General features: G+C 37.0%; 1 protein-coding gene across 3 annotated transcripts in view; it reads right to left on the bottom strand.

Annotated features, from left to right (window-relative positions):
- Window positions 1-648: 648 nt before the first annotated feature.
- The window catches only part of HECW2 (HECT, C2 and WW domain containing E3 ubiquitin protein ligase 2), a 155,113-nt gene continuing 135,534 nt past the window's right edge, over window positions 649-20,227 (bottom strand). For 2 of the 3 annotated variants that reach the window (XM_032189786.1, XM_032189787.1), the window contains exons 20-29: window positions 19,951-20,071; window positions 17,668-17,781; window positions 13,828-13,980; window positions 11,630-11,728; window positions 9,735-9,864; window positions 8,992-9,138; window positions 8,305-8,419; window positions 7,508-7,593; window positions 6,224-6,336; window positions 649-1,238 (exon numbers count right to left, since the gene is read on the bottom strand). In XM_032189786.1, coding sequence (XP_032045677.1) covers window positions 1,127-1,238; window positions 6,224-6,336; window positions 7,508-7,593; window positions 8,305-8,419; window positions 8,992-9,138; window positions 9,735-9,864; window positions 11,630-11,728; window positions 13,828-13,980; window positions 17,668-17,781; window positions 19,951-20,071 — 1,190 coding nt within the window. In that variant the 3' untranslated portion in view covers window positions 649-1,126. The remainder of the gene's footprint in view (window positions 1,239-6,223; window positions 6,337-7,507; window positions 7,594-8,304; window positions 8,420-8,991; window positions 9,139-9,734; window positions 9,865-11,629; window positions 11,729-13,827; window positions 13,981-17,667; window positions 17,782-19,950; window positions 20,072-20,227) is intronic. The other variant, XM_032189788.1, reaches the window with a different exon arrangement.

Below are 20,227 nucleotides of genomic sequence, written 5' to 3'. Positions count from 1 at the left end.
GGTTCCTAAGCGTTTTTGTAGATACTTGATAGTGATACAGTTTGCTGTCAGTCAGATCGTAATGTCCCATCAACTTTGGTACATTCAGTGCAAAATATTTTTGGGAGTTTTTTACTCTTATAAAAATAAAAAGGCTTTATTTTTTCCTTTGATAGTGCTCAAAGAATAAACACTAGCAGAATGTCTGTTCAAGCATGGAAAGTGACAAAAACAGAAAGAGCATTTTAGTTTGTTTCCTGTGTACACTCTAAGAAATGTAATACAATGAGCCTATAAAAATAAACAGAAGTCACTGTGTTAGGATTTTTTTTTCCTGATATGCTGCGATAAATTGCTAGTTTCTTCTTAAAATAGTTTCCATGCAGTACAAACCATAAAATCAGTCTGATTTTATGAAGTTATTAAGTTCATTTAACAGCTCATCTTTTGTCATATACAGCACTGGCAAACACATTTCCACAAACCTCCTTAATGCAAGCCATTATTGTTGCATCCTTTCTTACTGACTTTCCTTTCAATTCACTTCTGTCACAGGAACTTGAATTCTGTGGTGCACACCATGCAGGCATTTGTAGTCTTAGGTATAGCAAGTACTGAATATGCTGTTATAACATATGGCATAAAGTAATGTACCTTCATGAATAGTCTTAAAGAAAAAAAAAAAAAAAAAAAAAAAGTATATTGTATGATTTTTTGCTAATTTACTGAGTAGGTGGGGGCCTGAATGATTTCACATTTTGACTTGAATTTTCTATTCAGCAACTCTGGTGAAATCCAGTTTTCAGGTACATGTCAGTTTTGCAGTAGTCAGGTTGATCACAACACGGGATCACACATTTCTTGTTTGCTCAGAAAATAAAATGTAACAAGTTTGGCCGACCTGAAAAAGTGTGGATTGCAAGACTTGTTTTTCCCTGCACTTCAGGCACACTCTAGATTCACTGCAGAGAATTCTGCCACTACCATAACGCTTTATAATTGCTTCATAAGTTCTTTCATGGAACCTCATTATTTGAATTGCACCATAAAACAATTTTCCTCTAGGAAATCCAATACAAACGTTCATTCGTTCTTTGAGAAGGCAGATCCACAAAAGTCCAAAGAGCTGGGCACTGTGGTTTGCGCATCACTCAAGTCCAAAAGTACTTGTCTCTTCAACTGCTGTCAACAGTTTTTCATATAGCATAGAGAATGATGGATAAGGGGGAAGGTCCAGACGATTGAAACAAGTGTGAGCCCTGAGGGGAAATAGAGAGGAGGTAGAAAAGTACATTATTTAAAAAGTTCAAAAGAAAATATGCAGAGTGATACGTGCATGCATATAGATGGCCAGGTAGTATTCGTTCGGAAGACTGTCCTGTCAAATGATGCTTTCCAGCAGAACAAGTAGTAAGGTTTAATGTACTTTTTTCTAATTAAAATAACCAGTAAGGAGCATTTATGAAGGCCTTTGACACAATGACAGCGCAGGAGGCATGGGATAAATTTTATCCATTAAATGTGCAGGAGAAGAGAATGATATAACATGGTACAAATCAAGCATTCTGTTCTGAAACCTTGGTTTTAAATGGATCTTAGGAAATGTAATTTATTTTTCTGTATTGATGATATTTGAATACTGTATTTGTAATCACAAACGGTCCATTTCAGTATGATGAATATGCATAAGTTATTAGATTTGATGAAAGATTAAGAAATATGCAAGATATACAAGTAGTAATAAAGAACAGACAAATTGGATGCTCTTCCTCATACATTTCCTCAGCACACAGATCATGTTGCTCGGAAGTTACTGCTTGTGCTGATTTACACTATCTGTGTATCTGGCCCTGCAAGTCAATGACCTTTAGAATACTGCTTTTTGTAATTACACAAAACTGTAAGTAGCTATAACATACCATCCTGTTTTCTGAAAAGTAAAACCACGTGGTTTATTTCTCAGTTTCCAAAGTCCATCTGCCTCAGTTTCCTGAGGCTTTGAACTGACTCTTGAAACCTCTTCCAGGGAGTAAAAAGGGAGATGACAAAAGTTTCTTCTTTTAGTAGAATAAGTGTCCCTGCCTGGCTTCAGTGTAGGCTAAGGAAAATACTTTCTAAAGCACCACGGTGGATGAGCCTGCTCTACTGAAATAGACAGAGCTTTTAATGTGGTATGTTTCTGAGGAAGAAATGATGGCAAGGAAAGCTGGAGGAAGTATCTTTCCCACTTTAAAGATTTATACTAAAAACTGAATTTTGCACCCCTAAATACAGTATGCTTGAAAGTACACTTGTAGCGTATGCTGTATAGAGGAGAGAGCATTTCCCCAGCCTGTACTCCAGGAGCCTGATAAAAATTCTTCCACTCTGCCACCCCACTAAGGCTCTTGAAGGAAAGCTTTCTCTGTACTTCTGTTTTGCCTTTCCAAAATTCTTACAAAGTAACAGAGTAAACTATTATTGCCTTCATTATTACGATGATGATTTAAATAGAAATTTCCACTTAGGAGAAAGAGGCTGATTTAGACCCAGCAGCAAATGGGCAACAGGAGCACAGTGTCTGGAAGGGCTCAGTGACTGCTTAGGTTCAGCGAAGATTGTGGAAGAGTCTTAGGCAATTCACAGCCTAACCACATGCTTCTGCTGCTTGGGGCTGACAACCACTCATTAGAAGTATGGATCATGCTGTGTGGGCTGTAAAACCACAACTTATAAAAGACACTGTATATAATTAGTGAGGGATTCATTACAAGCTGGTTTAATAGTAATTTGGCATATTATTTACATTTATTAAGAGAATTGAGTTTTATCTTAATTTTGAGGGCGATTTTAAAAACATAATTACCTACTTTGGAAAACCAAGTCATTAAAAAAGACAGAAACTTAAGATCTTGGCCTACTGAGGGAATGTATGCCTTTCTCACCCTCACAAGAAAATTTTAAGCCTCCAGGAGGAAAGGTTTTTCTTCTCTGGACAGCATTTTTCCATTCCAACATACCAAATCATGTGGACATTAATTGTTCATTTTCTTGGACTCACATTTGGTAACATAAGGAAAAGTACCTTGGTTCCTGAAGTCTAAATTTCCAGTCAATCTCCACTTCATTACATTTTGAACAGTATTACAGCAGTAAAATAAAGTGACTTAGAGTAAAGTCCAGCAGCAAGATGCATGCTATTTGCATGTGAATCATTGCATGTGTTACCATTAGCTCCTATCTGTACAGCAATGAAAACTACCTGGAGCACAACCAACTTCTCAGCAAGGAAGTGAACTGAAAGAATAACAGTCCCCCTGTTGATTTAGTCTGATATACAACACAATGTGAAAGAAAGGAACAGAAGTGGCATCAGGGATAGCAATAGTTAAGCCAAACTCATAAAAATCAACCTTTTCAGGGCCTTTCATGTGCTACTGACTTACTACTGTAAAAGACAGTGATATCAGCTAAGCAACCTGATGTGTCTCACAGAAATCTCAGTAATTTGATTCTGCACAATTGATTACACAGCAATCAGAACACTGTGAACTCCATACATATCAAATTAACATGTTTGTGTTTATATTCAGAGATATTTAAACCACAATCACAAACCTACTTAACTACATTAGTTGCATTCTGTGCCTCAAAATTAGGAAGAAGAAATAGGGACAGGTGTTTTTGTGTGTTTTTAAGCTGTGCAGTAGTTATTTTAGAAACAGGGAAAAAAAAGTAAAATCCACTGACTTGTTGAATCCTAGCTTTTGCCACACTCATGCCAAGCATAACCAGACTTTACAAGCACTCCCACTTAGAAACTAAAAGAGCAATTTACAAACTGTAACACTGCCACAAGTGAGTGATGGTGCCTGAACACAAATGCTTTAGTTATCTGAGAATCAGCAAGAGTCCCAGGGCAGCATTCTCATCAGATCCAGCAGTGTGTTTACACACAAGACTTGTTCGGAAAACTGAAAGTTTGCTATTCAGGATCACTATTAACAACATCTTACTTGCCAGCCAGTACTACTTGGTGTTAGCACAGTAAGTCTTTGAAGCTGGTAAGACTTGGGCTGAAGCTAGACTGTACGCAGGAACTAGATATTTAAAAATGCAAATACAGCTTTCTGCTTAGGACTTAGTCCATTTAAGTGTAAACGTGGAAGATCAGTTATTTTTTATGAGGTCAAAGTTCCACATATGAATGCCAGGAATTGCCAGCTCACAACAACTGTAGATGTTTGTCATACACAGTTGTTTATTTTAACAAGCACTGTAGCATTGGATTACTTGAGCTTTCACATTTGTGAATGTTAAAAGCTCTCTACAGAGACAGAAATCAAATGTTTCCTAAAAAAGGGAATCATAAATTAAAACTGAAGTGCATGATTCTCCTAAATGCGAAGAGCTGGCATTTCCCCCTTACTTGCTGAACTGAATATGGTAGTTTATATTCTCTACACATTTCTCCACGTTGCTCTACAAGAAGTAGTTTTATTCTGCAGTTTATGACAATCAGGGCTCTGCACAATCTTTTAAGAGGAAATCGTGAGCATCCTGTTCAGGCATGTCCTGACCTTTTCCACACTGCAAGCTGTGCTTGTTAGCACCAGGAATTTCAGTATTAGAGAACATTCAGATAGTCTCCCACAATCCACCTTCTCACTTAAACTTAAAACAAATGATTAGATTTTGGTCAGAAATAATTGAAAAAGAAAATCAAAGCTTTTTCTTTTTGAAACAGAATCAAAACTAGCCCACAGGTCATCCATAACAAAGTAGGCTTATCTTACTACAAGGTATCATTAAGCCTCTGAAAGGTATTAGAGTATTTAGTTTGAAATACCCATTTCCAGAATTTGCTTGTCTTGTACCGTAAGGTGGCAAATTGGCTTTGTGTAAAGGCTACCTGCCATGTCTGTGGACTTCACACTGTTGTTTCTGTTTCTTTGACTGTCTCACTGTGGTTCAAATGGCAGCCTGCAGGCCAGAGAGAACCTAAGAGATATCCCTGCCTCTGACATTAAGCTGGAGAAAGCAGCTAAGGGCTGCTGGTCAGAGAAGCTCTCCATGCGTTGGACAACCATTTTGTGCCTAAAACTAGACTCTGAATGCAAGCTACTCCTGAGGAATCTGTTTAGGAGGAATGGGCTTAGAGTTAGGTTGAATTTCCTCCATGGATCAATCCAGTCCAAAGCCACTACCACAAGTTACAAGAAGCAGACTAAACGCTGAGATGTGGCTAATCAGTTAGTTCACCTACATTTTACATGTTAACTGTACTTCTAACAGCTGTTAACTCATTCTAGAGACTGCAGAATTCCAGAACTGGATGAAAGGGAAACTTCCAGAAATATATCAGCTTCTTCACAATATGGAAAAGGATAGAAACTGCAATTTTATTTATTTATTTATTGTCAATGTGTTCATGCTCGAAGCGGTTTCTTACATCACTCAAATGTCATTATTCTAGTCCTGGTATAGTTACCATTAAGCTTTGAAAACAACTCTCTTTTTCTGTTTTTACAAAATCAAATGATTAAAAAAGCAACTTTTTTTTTCTCATCCTACTCCTCCAAACATGTCACCACCCAATTTAAATGCTGCTTCTTGTCTTCAAGACCTTGCACAACTCAAATCCTGCTTGCATCTTGGACTCTCATACTCTTAAGTCAAACAACCCTTTACTCAAAATGCACCTTTTCTGTAATCTGCAGTTTGTTTCTTCCAGACTTGCACACAGTTTTGGTATCAAATTATAAAAATTACACAACTAAACTCTACTTTAGTGGCTATGTGCATCCCATTTTAGAAGTTTGGCATTGGCTTTCACTCAGACATTGTCACAGGTGCTATTTTATTTTAATTTGTATTAACCTTGCTCCTAAATGATGAACAGCACCTTCAGGAAGTAAATACTTGCAGATGTAATCAAAATGTAACAAAACCAAGTTTAGATGTCATTAATCATTCTAATCACATTTTCCATTAAAGTAAGCATTGAAATATAGATGTCAGCCTCAGCTACACTGCCGTGTCCATCTTATGAGAAAAAAAAAAAAAAAAGAGTTCAAAGAAAAATGCATGCATCAGACAGTAGAACAGTGAGGATGTAAATTTCCAAGCAAGGCAAAATATATTTGCATATTCACTTAAAACTTGATAATGTTTCTCAAATGGCTTATCTGTTCTAGTAACTAATGAATATTAGTTGTACCTCTAGTATTAACATCACTAATGCAAGTTTAACACACAGTTGTACCTTGGAAGAGCAGTGATCTTCCCCCACTTCTCCACGCAAAACCTTCTTGGACCATTGCTCCCTCTTAGAGAGGCAAATCCTTCGTAAGGTATGCTGGATGTGCCTGTAACAAACTGCCAGCACAAACAAAGCATCAAGGGTACTGGATGCAGATGGTGTAGGTTAGGAATTTATTTATATCAGCATACTCACTGCAGTTCAAACGCATACGCGAAAATATTTGCAAAATAAGGAAATTTGTGAGACACAAGTAATAGATGCTACTTTAAACGTATGATAAAGGAAAGCACGCCATTTCCTGATAGGGCTCTAGAACAGACAGGTTCCCAGAATAATTTCCTTCAAAGCATTCTCTTTGAAAGCCATAATAAGAGTAATTATGCTACCCAAGTACTGTAGAATAAAACACCATTAATATCAAGTTGTTTCAGCTTAGGCCTAAGTCATTTTTTTCCTACTGTGTTTTTTTTCTGTATGAAGAGTAACTAAGAAAATGGTAATCATGTAGGATAATAGCTTTGTGTAAGGCCTTTTTGGTCACGTGAATTTCAATACTGTTATAAACAGCAATGAATACTGTAAGAAAAGGACTTAATTCTGAAGCAAAGTACTTAAATAGATAAAGAAAATCCTTCATCCTACTCATGGGTAATTCAACGATCAGATGTAAATTCTGATTCAATAAGAGCTCAAACACATGTTATGGTTTGGGGTGTGGGGTTGTTTCTTTACAGTTACAATGGAGATAACCTGTATTTCATAAAAATTAACTCCCTAGTAAGCCCACATGTATTCCTCTGTTGAAAGGAGTTTGTCCTTCATTAGCAAAATTAATTCTGCAGGCTGACTTAGTGAAAATGGAATTGGACTGATTTTCGGGTTTTCATCATCATCTTCTAATTTAAAGTACTTTATCTTCCATCTAAGCTTTCTCTTTCATAAGCTATACAAATATTATAATTTCTACCTAATAGCAAAACCAATTACAGTTTTTTAGCTTTACCAGTCTCTATGCTTTACTATCTTCACTAGTCTAAAACACCAGTAAGGGATTATTGACATCACATGCTTTATCTTAAACTTATTTTTTTACGTTAGAAAACTATAAAAATATAGACTGTGTGCTTTAGTCACTTAACATTTTTATGAGTCTCTTGAGGTTATTCAGGTTACTCCCCTTAGCCATCATCATTGTTTTTGGCTATCATACACCTAGGCAGAACTATTTTAGCATCTAATTTTAGTGATGCAAACTATTTCTACACACAACAGTTGATTTCCTACCTGCAAAAGTCTTAGTCGTTGTTCATTGTTGAACCTTTCCACAGCAGCCCAAAACCACCGAATTACAATGTGATTGTCATGATAACCTGTTAAAACAAGAAGAGCCTTTATACCTTTAGTATTATAAAAGTGATTGGGAGAACAGTTAATAAATCTTTCCTAATTTGGCACTAGCCACTGTAATGCCACATTCCTTATCAAATTGCAGCAAAAGGCAGGAGCCAAGAGAGAACTTCTGAAATAATTACAAATCTTAGAGAATTAATTTATTATGACAAAAAAAATCTCTTTTGCAAGCATGTCTTGCACTATTCCATCACTAATAGGAAAGTCAATTCTTGAAATATTCCAGTGCTGTGCTCTTTATGTATTTAAAACTCTGTTTTCTCTTGAGGGAATTCCCAAATCTCCCATCGTTTTTAACAGTTCTTAACCAGCAGCCTGCAGCCACTGGGATTACTTCTGATTTCCTATCTTCTTTGAGAGTGGAAATGAGGTAATGAATGGTTACCATTTCCATTTATCCCCAGTGTCTTAGTGGTACTCTACTAGTGTGCTAGTGAGTACAGTACCTTCTGCAGAGAGGAGTGCTTTTTGATGCTGTCCAGACAAAAGAGGTAGGGGAGAATTGCAATGTAGCAAACTAAGATGGACAAAATACTTTCTCCTAAAGCAAACTTAACCAGAGAAGTGCAGAATATACTAAATATCTCACAGGATGATACATTAGAAACTTAGAAACTGGGTAATTTCAAGTCCCCCAACACTGTCAATGAACAAATAAAAACAGAACTTACCTCCTCTATATTCTGTATTATTTCTCCAGTCACTCAAGTCAATTTCTGCTGTTCCAGCTATAACCAGTTCCAGTTCTCTTGCATCAAATACAGACACAAGCCTTGCATCAACCACCTGCGAAAGGAAAGAAAAAAGGGTCGTCTCTTACTAAGATACTTATCTTTATCAGACATCTGTCTCACAAATAGAAAGAATTAAAAGCTTTCTTTTTAAAGGCAAATACATGGACCTAATTTCTTAAGCTGCAGTTCCATTCAGTTGCATTGGAGGACCACAGAGTTTGGGACAGAAATTTATTGGCAAATATTAAGTATTTCAGGACAAATTAAATTCAATACATCCAATTTCATTGTTCATGATAAGACAGGTAAGCGAGAAACACCTTGAAATACACTCACATGTGCAATGCTGAGTATGGCATGCACACAGAACCTCAAAGGCCCAAAGCAGAGACAAACTGGTCACTTTAGCAAGCATTTACTGCTAATTATATGAATAATGATCAAAAGTACTATAACCACAGCATTTAAGTCAATGACTAACTGATTTTTGCGAACACGTATCTGTAAGGACACTTCTATTTGTATACGATGCTTTTTGTGATCGTGTATTTGGGAAATAGGAGAGAAATATTTTGGGGAGATAATGGAAGAAATGAAATTTCTGCTGGGATTTTTTGTTTTTACCTCATAAAACCCACGAACTAGGCTTTCCGTTTGTTGTACAACTCCTCTCTCAATTCTCCATTTTACCATTCTTTCTATATATTCTTTCTTGTTCTTTTCAGTGACTGGGATGTTGGCACCTCCTGGCTTTAATTCCCGTTCTGTGATCTTAGAAGAAAATGACCAAGTGACAATATAGTATTATAAAGACAAAAGAAATAATTGCAATGATTTAAACTTCTAACTTGAAGTAATTCCTCAAAAGCACTAGCCAAGATTGACTTTAGCAAATTGGAATATGTGAAACAAGAAAACATAAAACACATCTTTTTGGATTAAGCTATATTTAGTCCACAGTAAGAGGAATAAACTGAAAAGAAAAAAATACCTTAAAAAGATTAAATTTTTTTTTACTACTTTACTACTATTGAAGTTTTTTATTACTAGTAACAACAAAGGTGTTGTGATACCTCTGAATGCTAACTCTACTGCAAATAAATTTAGGGAAACCACCTCCAACAAAACAATCCGAAATTTTTATGTTTCAGATAGTTTCCAGAAAATCTCCTTAACCAGAAATTCATGTTTGACAGGTTACAAATGATAATTACTCCTGAGAGTTCAACGTTGTTTTCATCAGGTAGAATTTTACAAAACCAAGTTCAAATCAGCATGGAATGACAACCATTTTTCTGTCCAAGTGAATGTTTATCTAGCAGTAGAATACACAGAGGAAAGGAAAGGAAATTAAGAAAATTGCACACCTGCCCAAAGACTTCTTCATTTACAGTAAATGTGAGGTCTAGGATATCATGTATATCATTGTCTTTCATCCACTGCAAACTCTGGTGAAACTCCTCATCAAGATATTCCAGGTCACTCAGGTCACAGAGTCTAACATAAACACGAAAAAGATACATAAATACAGATGACAGCAGTAGTGTGTGCTCAGTAACCAAACTCAGAACGGTACTGCAAAATAGACTAAGATTAATGAGAGCTAAGAGAAAAATCAACAGAATAAAGAAGATACCATTTCAAATCTCTCTTTATTTGCTCAACAATAGCAATTAATGTATAAGTAAAACAGGTTTTGTTAATGTGCAAAAATCCAAAATTTATTAACTTGCTTTTCAGGCTTATGGCGAGTGTGTCCCATGTTTTCTGAAAATACATAGATTGAAGAGAGAAAAAATTCATATCATAAAAGAAATGGTAAGTTTTTAACAACAGAAAACTACTGTCCCTTTTGCTTATGGACCTACACTGCCCCCTCTCTTACCTCTCCACTGTGCAAAGAAGTCTTTTCACATAGCCTGCTTATCATAGGAATATCTTTTTTTTCCTTTAAAAAAAAAATAAATCCATATTTCTCCATACCTGGTCCTTCTTTTGCAAATTTGGTCTGTAAGACAATTGCCCATTGTCAATTTTTAAGTTTCTTCTCCAAGATTCAATCACATGAGCTGCTAAAAATGTTTAATACTGGGTTGGTAGTTTCTGCCATTCTCCTTAACTCTGGGTAATGTCATGTTATGTGAAACAGGACACTGGGACTAATCACTAATCAAGCTGCTTTTCAGCCACAGGGTTCTCTGCCTGCTCCCATTCTCGGGCATGTATAAAGTCAGCAAGTAGCCCTGTACTTCTGTTGGATACTCTAAGTGTAGTTGAAGTGGCATCCTGCAGTAACAGTCCATACATCAAGGATTTGGCACAATGCCCCATCTGCAGAGACAGTCCAGATGGCTCAAAAGCAAAGATCACAAGCTGAGATGGAGAAACTGCATGTATTACACTACATAGAAAGGCAGCCACACCATCCTCCATTGTCATCTTTAACTTAACTGTTCAGAGAAACACCAACTTAAACCATTGATTTAACATGGCAGCCACCCAATATTAGTATTAAAGTCAATCTAGGGCAAGTCCTCACCCTTACTAGGTCTTAGCACTTAGGTACTTGAAAAACATACATGCAACAGGAATGGATGAATGACTCCTTACTATTAGAATGCATGTTTTAAAGAAAAAAAATATCCTTCCAGACTTCTCAATAACAGCTTTCAAATTGAGGACAAAAATGAAGCACCTTAAATTCATTAGGTCTTAACTTCCAGACATGCTGAGCAAGTGCAGCTCTCACTGTTTCAGCCAGAACAGCAGCAGTAGTTCTGAAAATCAAGTCTGCAGTATATCAAAGTAAAACTCCTCAAAATGGAGATTGCCAGCAATCAGAGAATGCGGGTCTTGCAGTCTAGGTTATGAAGTGATTCATATCCTACCCTATGAGTCATTACAAGACAAATTAATAACATCTCCACTAGTATCTGAAATAAAACCACAGCTCTTCATTCAACTAGCTCAAATGTAAGAGTTTGTAGAAGAAAGCTGATAACATTGCTAAAAAATCATGAGGTTTCCATACAGATCTGCATGAAATCAGTAAGAAGAACATCCCAAGTTTTTAGGTAACTGGCTAACACCATAAGCAGCAACAAGTAAGGTTTTAAAAAATGATGGATTGAAACGATATGACTGCATTATAAGTAACGTCCTGTCTTTGAGGATAAGAACATCATAATTTATTGGTACACAAAATGGCATCATCTGTGGGGAAGGAACCAAACAGAAAAGGAGACAGAACAATTCCACTCACATTCGGAGGAGGGCTTTATAAAAGGGTCGTGTAAAGAAGGCATCCAGCAAATATTGATGTATCAGAGCAAGACCAAGGATTCGACCACTAAACCTGAACCTAGAAGAGAAAGAGTTACAATCACTGTACTGAGACTGTGTTTTGTACACTGCTCTGTCATCAAAACCTACTTATACTTCCAAACAGCATTTTAAAATCAGACTGCTATATCTAAATTGTGGTGTGGTTTTTTTTTTTGTTTTGTTTTGTTTTTGTTGTTTTTTTTTAGTTGTTTTTTAATTCTTTTATTTTCATCTTTCTTTTACATTCTCACTAGGGCACAGAAAAAATGCAAGTCTGCTGAGTATGGAAAATCCCTAGATACCTAAGTTGCAACTTCTCAGAAATGTCAAATCTGTATTTAACCCATTCAACCTTTGCAATGCTATGCTCTTTTTAAAAGCACATATTCCAAAACGATAGCCACTATTTATTTTCTTCAGACATTCCATACAGAATTAACTGTTTTTTTTTGTCACTGCAAAGCTGAAGGTCCTCCCCTCCTACCATTTCTCTCAGCCTGGCACTTGTTGCTGTGTTCTTTTTCAGTTAACTTACAGTGGCTCATTGCTCTTTTTAAAAACAAAACAAAACAACAACAAAACAAAACAAAAAAACAACACGTATATTAGTGCTCTCCAGCTCCACGTCAAAGCAATCTAAATGATCTTCAATCCCCTGGTGGCATAGTGGAGAGGCGTTTGATAGATTTCAGATCAGATGGCAGCAACTTTGTAACATTTAGGGTCTTTGCAAATATGCCCTTGTGAATAAAGATCCATTGTGAAAAACCCTGTACATTTCTGGAACTAGATTTTAATGCTCCTAATGTTTAAGAAATCATTTTTCTTAATCTTTCTGTTTATGCATCCTCAGCCACATTTCACCTGGAAAGATTAGGGCTTTACTGTACCTGCCTGTACACAGGCTTCTCAAGATGAGGATGCAACACACAGAGCCTCCTCCTTCCATGCATAACTGCTTGTCACAGATACTTTTTCTGAATTCCCCTTGAGGCTTTACAAGAGCAATGATGTCACTGGCACCAGCACTGCCCAAAAGAGAGGGCTAATGCATCCCTCACCCCAGACAAGGTCTCTGGTCCCACACTGTGGAAGCCAGGGATGAATACAAAGTGCTGGCAGAAGCTTCACAGCACCAAAGGTTCTTTCTCCCCTTTTTGCCATATTGTTCTGATTTTCTGGGACAGCACAAACCATTTTTTGCTGCAGTGTTGGAATTCAACATGTAGGTTGCTTCAACTAACTGAACATTTAATTTTCAACATTTATTTTTCTATTCATTTTTAAAACTAGTAATGAGATATCCCTCAGATATTCACTCTTCACAACTGGTTTCCAGTAAATAAGAGACTAGTTCATATCTGTTGTACACAGATGAGCAGGTGCCATCCTACTGTTACTGTAAGCTAACTACTTACACGGCACAATTCTCCATTAATATTCACAGAAAACCTTTACCAGCTTTTGGAGATGCCATGAGAAAATGATGATGAGAAAACTATTTAAATTGGCTAATCATTGTGAAAATGGCATTAAAACAATCCTTGCCAACTATTTTAGAACTATGTGTGTATGTACAGACTTTTGCTTAAGAGCTATGCAACCACCAGTCTTTTTTCTCCCCTGTAATTAAGATAACCTCCATAGATCTGCCTCCAGTAGATACGTGTTGGTGTTGGTGTGTGTGTATGTGTCTCTCCACCCACTAAGGAGACCTCATGCTTTTTAGGAAGTCCCAAACAAATTATATACAGTAACACCTATTTGAAAACTCCCTTAATCTACTTATTTGACAAAAAGCCAATGTTTCATGCACTTTTTTCAATGCACAAGGAGTTAATATTGCTTTCATGAAATGACTGTCTGCTAACGTACAAGAAATATAGAGTTGCACTGTGAGATAATCCCATGACACACGTTCCAAATCACACTTTTGCTGACCTTGTGAGAAATACGATCATTTAAAACCACCACAAGAGAAAACAAAATGAGGAAATGCTGAAGAAATGCAATTATTTTGCTGCTGGATAAAAAGATAAAATTATGTTTTATATGTCTGAGCAAACATGAAATGTTTCCTGCAAGTGAGAACAGCAGAAAACAATCCGAAAACAAAGAAAGAGAAATAATTCTTACCACTCGTGGTGATTGTCTACAAAAGCAGACATGGGACTTATTTGTACTGTATAGGTATCATTAGCTGAATATTCAAACAAACCATAATATGGATTGAAGAGCTCTCTAGATACCAGGAAAAAAAACTCTCTTGAAGGTCCACTGTAGTCCAACCTTTAAAGAGAAATTTGACATTACTACATATTGTTTATTGTGTGCAAAGGAACACTTTCTCAAGTTTACATTCCTTACACTACATTTTCCATTAAAATTTCCTAAGATTTTAACCAGAACCCTTATCCTGCAGATTGCTTAATGCCAAGGGATGTGAAGTCCTAGTGGGGATCTTCTGAAATGGAATGGCTTGGAGGACTGGAATGAAATGCTCTATGCAGACTGCCTTCATCAAAATTTTTGGCTCCAGCTGTAATGGTCTTTTGCCATGGGAATATAACCAAATAAATGGAGGAGGGGAGGGGAGGCGAGGAAAGTGTCTGAGAGGAGAGGGAAGAAACATGAAAAGATCCAGCAGTAGACCAGTCTGCACTGGACAAGTTAAGAATGAAAATGAAAAATAGTCATATTTTGTCCATGCAGACGTACAACAATAGGACAGTTTGAAGGGCAATATTTCTGTTTTTCCTAGCAATATAACCTGAGATTACTTAAGTGATTTATCTTTCTTGGTCTTAATTTTCTTGTCTGTCTTCCAAAGTTGAGTGCATTTAAATGTCTTTTGGAGAGTGTATTTCCTTTGGTTTTTTGCTATTTCAAGATTCCAGTACTAATGAACAAGGAATCTAAATAACCCCTTCTTCCTGAATCATAAACAAACTCATTGCTGACAAAGCACTAACACTGAGTTTTGACATTATGCTGCAGGTCACCAGTGAAATGAGTTGAGTACAAAGTTAATGCTTTGGTAGAGGTAGAAAACTAGAGATTATCCTGTGTGGAGCAGAGTTTACTATAATCTTAACAAATATATATTGAAATGCTTCTTCTATAGCTTGAAGATTTCATGCTTAACTTTTACAAAGGTCTTGCTTTAGTACTACAATGGACAGCCAAAAGTATCACAGAGAAGGTCAGCTTTTACATAGGACTCCTGCAACTAAGGTTTTGGCTCATGAACTTTTCAAGAAGACAGACACGGATGAGAGTGGTTTGTAAGGATGAAGTTGTCAGGCAAGTAGAAGTTAGGTACAATTATCAAGTTGAGGACAAAGCCTCTTTCTTCTGTTGAAGGAAAAATATTTTCCCTTCAGTCATTTGGAAGCACTTAGCTTCTGCTAAGTTTCAGAAGTGAAGTACTGAAACAGATTCTTACCCTGGCAAGAAGGACAGATTCCATCCTCAAACTGCAGGAAAAAATAACAGTTTGATATCATGGACAACTGTTAGATCTTAATCTTGGCACAAATACCAGATCAAGAAAAGGGTCATCTGGAAGACTCTTGCAAACTTCTGGGATAATTAGATTCACTATGAAATCTGAAGATGGAATAGAAACTGTGTGCTTGACTATCAGCCATTGCACACAGCTCCTTTTGTACACAGTGTTATTGTGAGTCATGTTAAATAAATCAATCATGAGAGTCCTGCACTGTCAGTCAGATTTATCCCACAATTAAAGGCTTGGCACAAGGGTGAGAAAACTTCATACAAGAGGTATGCAACCACACAACAGCTGCAACTGTGGGGCATTTGGGTATTCAGGAGCAGAGCAATATGTTGTTGGCAACATGACTCACGTCTCCCGGGAAGCACCATTAATACTTCAGCTTTACCACTCTAAAATGCAAAACAGCTTCTGCTAATATTTAATGGAATTTAGGGAAAGTAACTTTAAAGAATCATATTCTTTGCATCAAAATTTTCTTCACTTTCACCACGTGAAACATGAATGCAAAAACCACTAAACTAGCATCACCATCACGACTGTAGAAATTGAAGAGACTGACATTGTGAGACTTACAATAAAAGCTGTATGAATGGCAATAAACATGTCTGAATTACCCCACTTACTAATATACAAACATACAATGTATACATATTAGTAAGTACATATAAAAAAAAAAAGTTACTCAGAGTTTCACTCTGTGAGGATTCAATTTCCCTTACTTTAAGTCTTACATCAAGACTTTACGAAGAGGCAAAGCAATGCGACAGTGAAATTCCAATGAACTGTCTTAAAAAAGAAGCAAGTAGGAAACAATTCGCCTCCAGTATTCCTCCTCTCCTCCACCCTGACCTGTCTTTCTACACCTAGCCAAATGAATAGTTTGATGTGATACGTATCCTTGCACCATCTCTGATGAAACAATACTGTTTGCACATATCCTTTCTTCATTCAAAACAGATTTGTAAACAGAGAATTGACGTCATTTTAATTTGACTTTGCTCTTAATTAACTCATTCTTTTCCATTAGGAGAGAGTCTTGTGTAAAGCTGGATATAATGACAACAGTATGTGTCACCTCCATTTCCAGGTCACTCTTCATCTTTCTGTACTGAGTGATGAAATGCAAAAGTCTGATGTCTGATGAAAGGAGACAGTCTATCTGGATCAATCTCTATCTCATGTATGATTTTCAAATTTTCCCTTTCATTTTTAAATCTGAGTCGAGGTTGTAGCTGTGAAAGTAAAGTCTGGTAGGGCTGTGTAAGACAGGCCTTGTTCCTGCATCCCCACCCTGCTCCGTCAATATAGTGTAATCTCATCCTGCACCAGCCTTGTCATTCCAGTTCTGAGCTTTTCCTCAGACAGCATAGTGATATTATTTATATGAACATGTCCATACTTGGCTCTCAGCTGTCAACCTTTTTTATTTTAAGACTTCAGTAGATCCGTATTAAGACTAAGCACTTCAGGGTAAACTTTAAACAAACAACAGTATTTAGGGTTTTCAAAGACAGATTAACTTTGTCTCATCTCGTATGAGATGTTTCTATTACAATATAGGTGTTTTAAAAACTCACACATCACACGGCAGTAACACACGCTACAGGATTCCAAGAGCTGTGTGCTGCAGTTTCCTAAATATCAAGGAATAAAGTTTTGAATGTATTTACAAATACATTCATGAAATGTATCCATAACAATATCTGTACCTAATGAAAAAGGCTTTAAGATCTGACAAAGGGGACACAAAACAAGAGAGACAAAATAGGCCGATAGTGCGTTGTTCCAGTTTCACTTGCAAAGAAAATCTAACCACATCTTGCCTTGTATGGCACATCTGACAATCTATAAGACGTCAGACTTTCCTGAGACACAGACTGAGCATTCTCTGAAATGACTTTGAAATATCAGCAGTATCTGTGTCTATCTGACAACTGGCAACAGCCTAATTGCTTTTATTTGTGATGCAGGCCCTGGCCTAGAGAGACAGTGGGTACCTCCTGCAGCTCTGAGGGCCTTCCACTCCCATTGCCTTATACACGAGCTAGGGATTAAACATCTAGTTTATTCTGGAAGCATCCCCCATCCAACAAATGGCAGCTGTCTTTTAACAAGCACTAGAGATATAATGTCAGCACTGACAGAAAAGAAATATGAATAACATGAGAAAGCCGTTTGTTTTTCTCTTTGCTTTCCCAGCAACACTCTGAAACACACACTGACTATTGTGAAAATTCACATAAACACATGTACTACTTCTGCAAAGGCAGGATGCATTACATTTCACAAGGCCTAAAAAAAATAATCTTGAACAGCTGTATGTTCTAGGCTTATATATGTGGCATTTCCTGACCACAATCCTTCCTCTTTTCACTCTAGACCACAAAAAGTTTGGTGAAACAGCACAGCTGCAAGACAGAGTTTTGAGATCACATTTACTTCCCTGTTCTACTCACCCTTCTTCCCCAACAAATGTGACATAGAGCTTATTTCTCTGCAGGTCTTTTCTTGAGTAACCCATAATCTGGTTGAAGGCATCTTCTAGCAAGTGATCTCGCCTGATGATTAATCTGAAGAGCAAAATAATTTCGAAACAGCAATTCATGAACATGAACCACGCTTGGAAACATTTATTTACACTACAAAGTAAGAGGGTGACTTACTAGAGCACTGATACCTATTTTTGCTGGATAATTTGATCCAGATCAGGCAGCTTCTGTCTGTTAGATCCCTGAAGCATCTGACTTTATATTTCAGTAAAATGTCTCTTGTACAGAGATGTATCATTTTAATTTTTTCTACTCAATTTCCTCCTTATATTACAGCCACAATGGGAAAGATCCTGAAGTAAGCATTTTCAAGTCTAAAATCCTTCTGTAAGGCTGGGCCTTTAAATCTGTCTTGTTGTAAGCAAGAATATAACCTTTTATGTAGAAATCAATCTCTTAACAAGGCAAAAGATGGAGTTGTGTGAAAGTCACTGAATGATAACTCCAGAACTGAACATCCCTACATTATCCCCAGCATAGGTGTAATGGGACAAGTTTAGAAGCAATTTCAATTATTCCTCCAAAATCAGACTGAGGCATCACCTGTAAAAACATACCATACCTTTTAACAGAAAAATGGTGGGAGTAAGGAAACATCATAAAGATCTGAAATAAGAGGTGGAAGAATCCTACTTACTTAAACATTTCATCTTTTGTCAAAAAAAAAAAAAAAGAAGTGTTTAATTAGTTTCCTGAAACTTGGCTTGCCTTATATTCAAATAGTGCCTTACGCATGTGTTTGATCACTCATCAGACTGAAGGTGGGAGCTGTGCCCCACACAGAGGCAGCTTGCCCCTCCACACATCATCTTGCAAAGCCCTTACTGGCCTTACTGCCTGTGCAGCGATCAGTCTGTGGTTGCAGGGTTCTACCCTGCAGAGGAGGTAGAAGTGGAGAGGAAGAAGCCAGGAACTTGCATGGTACCTGTGCAATAAGAAGACCCAGACAGCAGGCAAAATGTGCTGGCGTCCTTGTTTGAAAAAAAGGAGCAGGTCAGTGTATGCCTGGGAAAGGAACTCAGGGAAAACTTCTGTTTGAAGCCAGGCTGTCTTTCGACTTAAAAATCCACAGTGTGAAGGCAAATAGGTCAGATAAAAAAGGGTGCAAGAAATGTAATACATGTAGATCTTACAGGTAGCATCTTTACCAGCTATTTGCCCATGTATTCATGACAAAATCTTTATAGATTAAGCTTTAACTGCTTATGATTTAATTACATTATGGGACAATAAAGTTCAGTCCCTGGCCTCTTAGGATTGTCTGAACAACATGATTTGAACTCTGTTTCAGTTGTGGAAAATTTTTAAACAAGGTCTTACAAACCAAGTCTTAGCTCTGCACAAATTCCTGCAAAACATGAGGAGCGACTGGCTAGGGAAAAATCATCCCTTATTCTAACAGAAAAAAATGTTTAAAAGGGTTCTAGTGCCTCATGGTTAAGGGAGACAAGTAGAGCAATGATTTGCATGGGAGGAATTGTACTTTTTCATTACAGTTGATTTTGATTTGCCTAAACTATGCAAGTTTTTACCTGGCACAAGACTTACAGAATTATGAAGGTATCTTTGATGAAGATCCTTAACATAACAGTATGTAATCACATGATTGCCAAATAAATGAAGCAGGAAAGACTTCATTCTAAGCACTCCAGCAGTCAGAGTGCTGAACTTAAAAATATTAACAGTTTTTCAAGGTGATCCTTCAAATTTAACATTTAATTTTATGAGCCTTTAACAAGAGCTCATAAAAGAGAACCTCTTTATTAAAGAGGACCACAATATCAACACGGGCAAGGATATGCAAAAGATAAGAACTGCTTTTTTTCAACAGAAAAAGGCAGAAGAAAATATAATTATTTATAACATAGCAACTGCTAAAATAGAAGAGTTCAGATGCCTCCTGTTCTGCATGCCTTTTCAAAAAGCACTCTTTGCCGCTGTTTTAGTAGTATTGTTCGTATGAAAAGACAATTGTTGGAAATATGGAAAAGAAGAGCTTAGAACTCACTGTATCCTCTGCTGTTAATCACATGCTGGCACTAAGTTTTTTATGACAGGCTTTATATTTCCAGAAGTGCAAAGGTAACCATAACATCTACATTCCTTCTAAAGGGAAGAAGCTTGTAGACGTGCAAGACAAGGCAAACTGCCTGAGAAATTAATCCATTTTCATGAGATTCTTCAACATACTTCAATTTCCCTGGGCCTTGTCCATATCCTTTAGTCTCCAACTTCCTGTAAAAGTTCCTCAGCTTGGCTTCAAAATCTCTTTTGTAAGGAGCAGGAGCTCGGGCATTGGCACGCTGAGTACCTGCAGGAATAAACAAAGAATGAGCTGTAGTGACATGGATTGATTAATATCCCATGCTCTACCAAAAAGACTAACAGCATGGGATGTGTTTGGTTTAGTCACCTTTATAAATGAGTAAATGCAGTGTATCTTCAAATACGCTCTGCATCCAAGAAT

The sequence above is a fragment of the Aythya fuligula genome, chromosome 6 (genome assembly GCF_009819795.1).
Source record: "Aythya fuligula isolate bAytFul2 chromosome 6, bAytFul2.pri, whole genome shotgun sequence".
Lineage (NCBI taxonomy): Eukaryota > Metazoa > Chordata > Aves > Anseriformes > Anatidae > Aythya > Aythya fuligula.
The sequence above is the reverse complement of the archived record's forward strand: the minus strand, read 5'-3'. Positions and strand labels throughout refer to the sequence as shown.